Raw genomic sequence first — 10,857 nt, 5'->3', positions numbered from 1 at the left:
GGATTTCTTATATACAATGTTCACTTTCACCGTTGCAACCGCTTATTAAACTTTTTGTTATACTAACTGCAACTAGGATCATTTTGTACTCGCTGGGTATTTCATATTAGAGCCATGTCAAATTCCTTGAACGACATCCCATTTCATCAAAACAGAAACACGAGCCTGGCAGCAGCTGCATTAATCTGTTTGTTTCAATTAGTGCAATTAATGTAAAGCATCAAACCATCTAATTATATCCCATGGAGCCTGACATCATGTATAAATGTAACAATCTTTGAGTAGAGTTCAGAGTGTGTTCAGAGCTTCTGGTAGAAATGCATGCAACCGCCAAAGGACTGGTGTTTGGCATTTACTATCCCATCCTTGCAGCTATTGGGGTTCCAGGTAAATGAGTTTACTCAGATATTAGTTATGGAAATCATTGATTAGCTGTGGCACTGCTCTCATTTACCAATATCGCGTCTCCATGTTTTGGCTAACTTTTCTCCCCTTGAGTAAGATAATTTCTTCACTTTAATGGGAAAATTTCTTCCTTCCAATTTTTCTAATTTCTCACCTTTCACAGTATCATTTTTCACTTTAACCGTATTATTTCTCCACTTTATTGATATAATGTATTTCATTTACTGATATAAATTGTCATCATTAATGTTCTAATTTCTCCCTTTTAGAAGTGCCATTTCTCTCCATTATTGATATCATTGCTTTACATTACAGTGTAATTTCTGCAGCTTTGTAGCAACACCTTCTACTTCGGTAGCACTATTTATCCTCTTCAGTGGAATCATTTTCCTATTAACTGGTGCAATTTCTCCTGTTTGTAAATGTAATTTAGCGCTTCCAACTGTATAAGTTTGTCCCTTTGCATGTGCTGTTTCACGGTAAAAATGCAGTTATACTGTGTTATTGACATTGTTACTGTGGGAGAATTATCACACTGTTATCATGGTGTAAATGTAGTTCTATTCTGTTCTTGACATTGTTACTGTGGGTGAACCATCGCACTGTTGTAATGGTGCACATGTAGTCATATTGTGTTAATGACCATCTTACTGTGGGTAACTTATCACACTGTTTTCATGATGCAAATGTAGTTCTATTGCCATTCTAGGCAGATTATCGCATTTATCATGGTGTACATGCAGTTTTATTTATATTGACTGTGTTACTGTGGGTAGATTATCAGACTGTTGTTACGGTGTAAATTAGTTATATTCCTTTTTTGAACTACTTATTGTGGTTATATTATCACGCATTGTTATCATGGCGTGCATGTAGATCTATAGTGTTATTGATACCGTTACTCTGGATGAATTATCCAACTCTTAGCACGTTATAAATGGAGTTCTATTGTGCTATTGAGACTGTTACTGTGCATAAATTATCAATGTCACCGAAGTGTACACAGAGGTCTACTGTACAAATAAATTGAGAGCGGCTATCTGATTTTCACAAATGGTTTGCTGATTGAAATGATTCAACAATAAAGTAATTCCTGACGAATTTACTAGCAATCAAGGTATTAACAGCAATATAAAACAATGTAGCAAGTGGCCGTTTTATGACTGAATCTGCAATTATCATAAACACACAGAGCACAGTGTTTCTACTTTCAGTCTCCAACTCGCACTGCTTCAGCCCGGCTCTCCTCTTCCACATTAGCTGCTGCTGACTATTCTGCAGTGACCACTACTGACTCTGAATGTCCCTTCTGCTCCAAGCCCCTGATAACGTCCCGGACTGTTCTCAACTTCAATCTTTTTTGCATATTTTGTATACTTTTTGGCATGTCTTGCATCTGTGTGAAAATGTTTTAATTTCAATAACCACTACAGGGCTAAGCTGATTATCTATGCGCATAGGACGGCACAGTACTGAGGAAGTGCTGCATTGTAGGTAGGACATTTCCTCAAATGAGACCTCAAAATCTGCCACTTCCGCTGATACTGTTCAATACCAAAGATCCCGGGCAATTAATGGAAGAAGCATTTAAAGTTATCACTGCATCTTCAACAACATCCCCTCTGCAAAGTCAGAAAACACTAACTGTCCGTTCACTACTCTCTGTGTCGAATTTTGCAACAATGAATCATTTTTACAGTAATTCGTTGGATGAGGGTCTTTTCGATCCTCAGCAACATATAATCCGTTTCAAATACAAGTTTACCCTAATTTTATGTTAGTTTCTACTTTAATTGTCAGTTATTCTATTGTTTATCCTCTTAAATAGCGTCTAAAATATGTTATTGATGCTATTTTTATTGTCTGTTTGATGTTTCCATATTGGTTTCCATGGGTTTACAATGCTTTCTTGTCGTCCATTCTGTTTTATTGTATTATTTTACATTCCGATGTTATTAACCTGTCTTATTTTTAAGTCAGATTATTTTAAACACAGAAACAAGTGCCTGGAGGCTAAACAATATTCTTTCTTTCAGGATCTGGTGTCAAAGCTGTGAATTTCACACAAAATTTTGTAAAAGGTTGATCTTGTTGTGAGTTCCAAGAGCAATCTTCCTGTTTTCGTTCACTCACACACATACACCGTCCCTCTTTCATTTTGTCTCCCTCTGTCTCTAATACAGCTAACCTGGCTGTGGTTGTGATCCTGTCCCGAGGACGATGCGGTCTCTCAAGATGTATCACTTCCTACCTGATGTCCATGGCAGTGACAGATCTCCTGGTCATCATCACCGTTGTGATATTAAACAGGATTGCTGCTATTTATTTCCCAAACAGTTTCCTGTCCATCACACCAGTGTGCAGTCTCCGTTCTGCCCTAAGCTTTGCGATCATAGACTGTTCTGTCTGGGTAACAATTGCTTTCACCTTTGATCGATTTATGGCCATTTGTTGCCAGAAGCTGAAAGTAAAGTACTGCACTGAGAAAACGGCAACTTGGGTGATAGTAATCGTAGCCACAGTGAACTGTTTAAAAAATACTTTTCGGTATTTTATATATGAACCTTTGTATATAATTAACGATATACCCTGGTTCTGCGATGTAAAATTAATATTTTATACGTCACCTGTATGGACCGCATATGACTGGATTCGTTCCATTTCTACCGCTTGTCTCCCATTCATTCTGATTTTACTGTTCAATGCTCTGACCGTCAGACACATTCTTGTGGCCAGTAGAGCTCGCAGAAGACTCCGTGCCCACAGTAATGGAGAGAATCAGAGTGATCCAGAGATGGAAAGCCGGAGAAAATCCATCATTTTACTTTTCTGCATCTCGGGCAGTTTCATTCTTTTATATTTGCCATTTCTTATAAATTTCCTTTATGTCCGAATTGCGAAACTTAATTATTTTTCTGGTTCCAATTTCAATCAATCAAATTTTATTCTGCAGGAAGTGGGATTTATGCTTCAACTGTTGAGTTCCTGTGTCAATCCTTTTATTTATGCAGGGACCCAGAGAAAATTCAGAGAAGAGTTAAAGAATGGGGTGACATATCCATTGCGTCTAATTGTTACATTGTTTTCAAAATGGAAAAAATGCAATCCAACATAAATCACACAAAATATTCCATGCATTTATGTTCTTCTCAATGTCAGACACGGCCTCCCTTCCCAGAAAAATAGTCATTGTTTGAGATCCTTATCCATGATGTGAAATTAAGAATGCAGAGGCAACGCTGCATCCCAGCACAATTCAATGTTGTAACATGCTCTTATTTAGTTTCCAGTTCTCTTCCCCGTGCTAACTTAAGCTTGTTATTCTGATCAGACCCTTGGGTCCGGGAGTATCATTGGACTCAAATGAGAGAGAGTGTACGACCTCTGATCTGGTACTAGATATCAATTTTAATTGTTCACCGAAGGGACGTCAATACCCCTGCTGGGAATTATTTGGGCCTTAAAAGTGGGGAAAGCACAGAAATGGAAATGTGTAATACCTCATGTATTGTTCTCCAAACCATAGGCACCTCCCCACAGCTGCACTCTTGTGCCAATAAACGTAGGAACAAAGCAAATGCTGGAGGAAAAGTACAAAACACAATTTCGTTCGCCTTCTCCTCTTTTCATTAGCCAAATAGGACAACACCCCTATGTCATTAAACAGAATAAAATTATACGAGCAAAAATGTCCCCTTTTAAATGGATACACGCAACAACACCCAAACCGTCACTATCGACAATGCTCTCCAGTCATTTTGCCTTCCAGCAGTTCCTGTAAACCATAAACCGAAAAAGATGTACCTTTTCAACAAAACTGTGCAAATCTAGCATTTGAATGTTGGTTTAACAGTTCACACAACCAAACCAATAGAATTACAATCAATTGGGTAAATTCAGGGATTTGCTTAATGATTTGAAATGATACATTGTGAGGAAACAGGAAAATACATTTCCTTTTGTAACTTATTTGACAATCTATACTACAAAACAATACGTTCTGGAGCCAACCAGAGAGCAGGCTATACTAGACCTGCTATTTTGCAACGTGATAGGATTAATTAATGACCTCATAGTTAAGGCGCCCCTCGGTAGAAGCGATCATAATGTGATTGAATTTTACATTCAGTTTGAGGGAGAGAAGAGTGGGTCCAAGATTAGTATTTTAAACTTAAATAAGGGCAATTATGAGGGTATGAAAACAGAGCTAGCTAAAGTGAATTGGCAAATTCGGTTAAGGGATAGGTCAATAGAGATGTAGTGGCAGATATTTAAGAGGATATTTCAGAATACACAGAATAGATACATTTCAACGAGAAAGAAAAAATACAAGGGTTGGATCCACCATCCGTGGTTAACTAAAACAGTTAAAGATAGTATCAAACTTAAAGAAATAAGCCTATAATTGCGCAAGGATGGGAGGCAGGTTAGAGTATTGGACAGAATATAAAAAAACGCAACGAATGACTAAAAGATTAATAAGGAAGGTAAAATCAGAGTACGAGAGAAAGCTAGCTAAAAATATAAAGACAGATAGCAAGAATTTCTATAGATCTTTCAAAAAGAAAACAATGAACAAAGTGAGTGAGCGTTGGTCCTATAGAAAGTGAGTCTGGGGAATTAATAATTGAAAATAAGGAGATGGCAGATGCATTGAACAAATATTTTGCATCAGTCTTCACTATTGAGGATACAAGTAACATCCCAGTATTAACTGTACGTCAGGAAATGAAAGGGAAACGAGGGAGGAACTCAAGAAAATTACAATCACCAGGGATGTGGTACTGAACAAATTGTTGGAGCTGCGGGCTGCCAAGTGCCCGGGCCCTGCTGGACTTCATACTGCGGTGCTAAAATAACAGCTAGTATAATAGTTGATGCTTCAGTTTTAATTTTCCAAAATTCCCTGGATTCGGGGAAGGTTCCATTAGATTGGAAAATAATGAATCTAACTCCTTTACTCAAAAAGGGAGGGAGACAGAAAGCCGGAAACTACAGGCCAGTTAGCTTAACACCTGTCTTGGGAATCTGTTAGAAGTTATTATTAAAGACGTTATAGCAGGGAATTTAGAAAAACATCAAGGTAATCAGGCAGAGTCAACATGGTTTTGTGAAAGAGAAATCATGTTAACCAATCTTTTGGAGCTCTTTGAGGGATTTACATGTGCTGGGGATAAAGGGGAACTGGTGGGTGTATTGCACTTCGATTTCAAGAAGGCATTTGATAAAGTGACATATCAAAGGTTATTGCAGAAAATAAAAGCTCATGGTGTAGTGGGTAACATATCGGCATGGATGGAAGATTGGCTTGCTGACAGGTAACAGAGAGTAGGAATAAATGTGACATTTTGTGCTTGGAAATATGTAACTAGTGGTGTACTTGGGCCTCAATTTTTTACAATTTATATAAATGACTTAGATGAAGGGGGTGAAGGAATGGTTGCTAAATTTGCTTATGACACAAAGGTAGATAAGAAAGTAACTTGTGAAGAGGATAAAGGAGGGCAGTAAAGGGATATAGATAGGTTATGTGAGTGGGCAAAGACCTGGCAAATGGAGTATAATGTGGGAAAGTGGGAAACTGTCCACTTTGGCAGGAAGAATGATAAAAAGGCATATTATCTAACGGTGAAAGATTGCAGAACTCTGAGATGCAGAGGGAACTGGATATCCGAGTGCATGAATCGCAGAAGGCTGGTATGCAGGTACAGCACGTAATTAGGAAAGCTCATAGAATGTTATCGGTTATCGTGAAGGGATTTGAACAGAAAAGTCGAGAAGTTATGCTTCAGCTATATAGGGCATTGGTGAGACCACATCTGAAGTACTGTGTACAGTACTTCTATCCGTAGTTAAAGAAGGATGTAAAGGCGTCGCAGGCAGTACAGAGAAGGTTTACTAGACCAATAGTTGGAATGGGCGGGCTATCTTACGAGGAAGGATTGGACAAGCTGGGCTTGTATCCGCTGGAATTTAGAAGAGTAAGAGGCGACTTGATTGAAACAGATAAGATCTTGAGGGGTCTTGACAGGGTTGATGTGGTAAGGATGTTTTCCCTTGTGAGAGAATATAGAACTAGGGGACACTATTTAAAAACAAGGTGTCACGCATGTAAGGCAGAGATGAGGAGATATTCTTTCTCTCAGAGGGTCGTGAGTCTTTGGAATTCTCCTCCTCAAAAGGCGGTAGAAGCAGAGTCTTTGAATATTTTTAAGACACAGATAGGTAGATTGGGGGTGGAAGGTTATCATGCATATGTGGAAACATGGAGTACCGGGGAGGCGGTGGCGTAGTGGTATCGTCACTGGGCTAGCAACCTAAAATTGCAGGGTATTATTTTGGGAACATGGGTTCAAATCCCTCCACAACAAAAGGTTGTTTTTGAATTCAATTGATAAATCTGGAATTAAAAAGCTAGTCGAATGATGGCCATGAAACCATTGTCGATTGTTGTAAAAACCCATCTTGTTCACTAATGCTCTTTCGGGAAGGATATCTGCTGTCCTTACCTGGTCTTGCCTACATGTGACTCCAAGCCCACAGCAATGTGATTGACTCTTACATGCCCTCTGAAATGGCCTCGCAAGCCACTCAGTTGTATCTAACCACTACGAAGTCAATAAAAAGTAATGAAACCGGACGGACCACCCTGCATCGACCTAGGCAGCGGAAACAACAACGGCAAACCCAGCCCTTTCAACCCTGCAAAGTCCTCCTTACTAACATCAGGGCGCATGTACTAAAGTTGGGAGAGCTGTCCCACAGACTAGTAAAGCAACAGCCTGACATAGTCATACTCACGGAATCATACCTGACAGACAATGTCCCAAACTCAGCCGTCACCAACCCCGCGGATGTTCTGTCCCACTGGTGGGACAGACCCAGCAGAGGTGGTGGCACAGTGGTATACAGTACGGAGGGAGTTGCCCTGGGAGTCCTCAACAATGACTCTGGACCCCATGAGGGCACATGGCATCAGGTCAAATATGGACAAGGAAACCTCCTGCTGATTACCACCTACCACCCTTCCTCGGCTGATGAGTCAGTTCTCCTCCACGTTGAACAGCACTTGGAAGAAGCACTGAGGTTGGCAAGGGCACAGAATGTATTCTGCATGAGGGACTTCAATGTCCATCACCAAGAGTGGCTTGGTAACACCACTACTGACCGAGCTGGCTGAGTCCTAAAGGACATATCTGCTAGACTGGGTAGGCAGCAGGTGGTGAGGGAACCAACAAGAGGGGAAAACATACTTGACCTCGTCCTCACCAATCTACCTGCCGCAGATGCATCTGTCCATGACAGTAATGGTAGGAGTGACCACTACACAGTCCTTGTGGAGACGAAGTCCCGCCTTCATATTGAGGATACAGTCCTTCGTGTTGTGTGGCACTACCACCGTGCTAAATGGGATAGATTTCGAACAGATCTAGCAATGTAAAACTGGGCATACATGAGGCACTGTGGGCCATCAGCAGCAGCAGAATTGTATTCAAACACAATCTGTAACCTCATGGCCCAGCATATCCCCCACTCTGCCATTAGTATCAAGCCAGAAGACCAACCCTGGTTCAATGAAGAGTGCAGGGTGGCATTCCAGGAGCAGCACCGGCATACCTCAAAATGAGATGTCAACCTGGTGAAGCTACAACACAGGGCTATCTGCGTGCCAAGGTGCGTAAACAGCACGCAATAGACAGAGCTAAGTGATCCCATGACCAACGGATCAGATCTAAGCTCTGCAGTCCTGCCACATCCAGTCGTGAACGGTGGTGGACAATTAAACAACGTACTGGAGGAGGTGGCTCCTAAATATTCCCATCCGCATTGATGGGGGAGTCCAGCACATGAGTGCGAAAGATAAGGCTGAAGCATTTGCAACAATCTTCAGCCAGAAGTGCCGAGTTGATGATCTATCTCGGCCTCCTCCTGAAGTCCCCAGCATCATAGATGCCAGACTTCAGCCAATTTTATTCAAGCCACATGATATCAGAGAAACGACTGAAGGCACTGGATACTGCAAAGGCCTGGGCCCTGACAATATTCCGGCAATAGTACTGAAGACCTATGCTCTAGAACGGGCCTCGCCCCTAGCCAAGCTGTTCCATAACAGCTACAACACTGACATCTATCGAGCAACGTGGAAAATTGCCCAGGTGTGCCCTGCACACAAAAAGCAAAGCAAGTCAAACCCAGTCAATTACCTCCCCATCAGCCCACTCTCAATCATCAGTAAAGTGATGGAAGGTGTCGTCAACGGTGCCATTAAGCAGCACTTGCTTAGCATTAACATGCTCAGTGGCGCTCATTTTGGGTTCCGCCAGGACCACTCAGCTCCTGACCTCATTGCAGCCTTGTTTGAAACATGGACAAAAGAGCTGAACTCAAGAGGTGAGGTGAGAGTGACTGCCCTTGACATCAAGGCAGCATTTGACCGAGTATGGCATCAAGGAGCCCTAGCAAAACTGAGGTCAATGGGAATCAGGGGGAAAACTCTCCACTGGTTGGAGTCATGCCTAACACAAAGGAAGATGGTTGTGGTTGTTGGAGGTTAATTATCTGAGTTCCAGGACATCACCGCAGCAGTACCTCATGGTAGTGTCCTAGGCTCTGCCATTTTCAGCTGCTTCATCAATAACCTTCCTTCAATCATAAGGTCAGAAGTGGGGATGTTCGCTGATTATTGCACAATCTTCAGCACCATTCTTGACTCCTCAGATACAGAAGTGGTCCGTGTAGAAATGCAACAAGACTTGGACAATATCCAGGCTTGGGCTGAGAAGTGGCAAGTAACATTCGGGCCACACAATTGGCAGGTAATGGCCATCTCCAACAAGAGAGAATCTAACCATCTCTCCTTGAATTTCAATGGCATTACCATCGCTGAATCCCCCACTATCAACATCCTAGGGGCTACCATTGACCAGGAGCTGAACGGGAGTAGCCATATAAATACAGTAGCTACAAGAGCAGGTCAGAGGCTAGGAATCCTGTGGCGAGTAACTCACCTCCTGACTGCCCAATGCCATACACCATCTAGAAGGCACAAGTCAGGAGTGTGTTGGAATACTGTCCACTTGCCTGGATGGGTGCAGCTCCAACAAGACTCATGAAGTTCGACACCATCCAGGCCAGAGCAGCCCGCTTGATTGGCACCCCATCTACAAACATTCACTCCCTCCACCACCGACGCACTGTGGCAGCAGTGTGTACCATCTACAAGATGTATTGCTGCAACGCCCCGAGGCTCCTTAAACAGCATTTTCCAAACCCGCGACCTCTACCAACTAGAAGGACATGGGCAGCAAATACATGGGAACACAACCACCTGCAAGTTACCCTCCAAGTCACACACCATCCTGACTTGGAACGTTATCATCGTTCCTTCACTTTCGCTGGGTCAAAATCCTGGAACTCCCTTCCCGAACAGCATTGTGGGTGTACCTACCCCACATGGTCTGCAGCGGTTCAAGAAGGCAGCTCACCACCATCTTCTCAAGGGCAATTAGGAATGGGCAATAAATGCTGGCCTGGCCAGCGACGCCCACATCCCATGAATGGATAAAAAAAACATAAACAGGCTGGCAGACTGGACAGATAAATGGGAAGTGAAACTCAACAGAGTGAAATGTGAGCTGGTTCATTTTGGAAGGAGGAAGAAGGAGGCTAGTTATTGGTTGGAAGAAATTAAATGGAGCAGAGGAGCAAGGAGATCTGGGAACAGGGCCACATAAATCAATAAAAGGAGCAACACATGTCGGTAAAAGAGCAATGAAAGAGCTGATGCTCTTTTCTAGAGGAATACAATGTAACAGCAGGGAGGGAATGTTAAATTTATAGAGAACCTCACTTAGAAGGACTGTGAGCAGTTCTGGTCTCCAAATTAAAAAAGGATATTGAAGCACTGAAGAAAGTGCAGAATAGATTTACAAAGATGTCACCAGAGAGGATGTTACTATCCAGCAAGATTAAGCAGGCTGAGGCTCCTTTCGCTGAAAAAAAGAGACTAGGAGGAGATCTGATAGAAGTCTTCAAAATAATCCGTGAGTCAGAACAAGGGGGCAACAATATAAGACAGACATTAACAGGTCTAATAGAGAGCATAGGAGGATGAGAATGTGGAACTCGCTGCCACGTGGAGTGTTTGAAGCAGATAGCAATGATGTGTTTAACGACAGGCTCAATATATTTATGAAGGATAAGGGAATAGAGGGATATGGGGGCAGGGTGGAATGTGGTAATTAGAGTGGAAGGAGGTTCATGTGGATTATAAAGTCCAGCATAGACTAGTGGGGACGAATGGCCTGCTTCTGGGCTGTAATTCTGTGTATGTACAGCAGAGGTTTAATGTTTAGGCCACCAGGCCCAGGGATGGATTAATGCTTGGAATCAAAGGGCACAGGGTGGATTAATGCACAGATTTACAGGGCACAAGGGTGGATTAATGTTCCG

General features: G+C 42.1%; 1 protein-coding gene across 1 annotated transcript; it reads left to right on the top strand.

Moving 5' to 3' along the window:
• Positions 1 to 317: 317 nt before the first annotated feature.
• LOC137348801 (probable G-protein coupled receptor 139) lies at positions 318 to 3,520 on the top strand. The gene is made up of 2 exons (XM_068014045.1): positions 318 to 387; positions 2,589 to 3,520. Exons 1-2 carry the CDS (start codon positions 318 to 320, stop codon positions 3,518 to 3,520), a joined length of 1,002 nt encoding a protein of 333 aa, XP_067870146.1.
• Positions 3,521 to 10,857: the final 7,337 nt, after the last annotated feature.

The sequence above is a fragment of the Heterodontus francisci genome, chromosome 34, assembly GCF_036365525.1.
Source record: "Heterodontus francisci isolate sHetFra1 chromosome 34, sHetFra1.hap1, whole genome shotgun sequence".
NCBI lineage: Eukaryota > Metazoa > Chordata > Chondrichthyes > Heterodontiformes > Heterodontidae > Heterodontus > Heterodontus francisci.
This window is presented reverse-complemented; position numbering and strand designations above follow the sequence as displayed.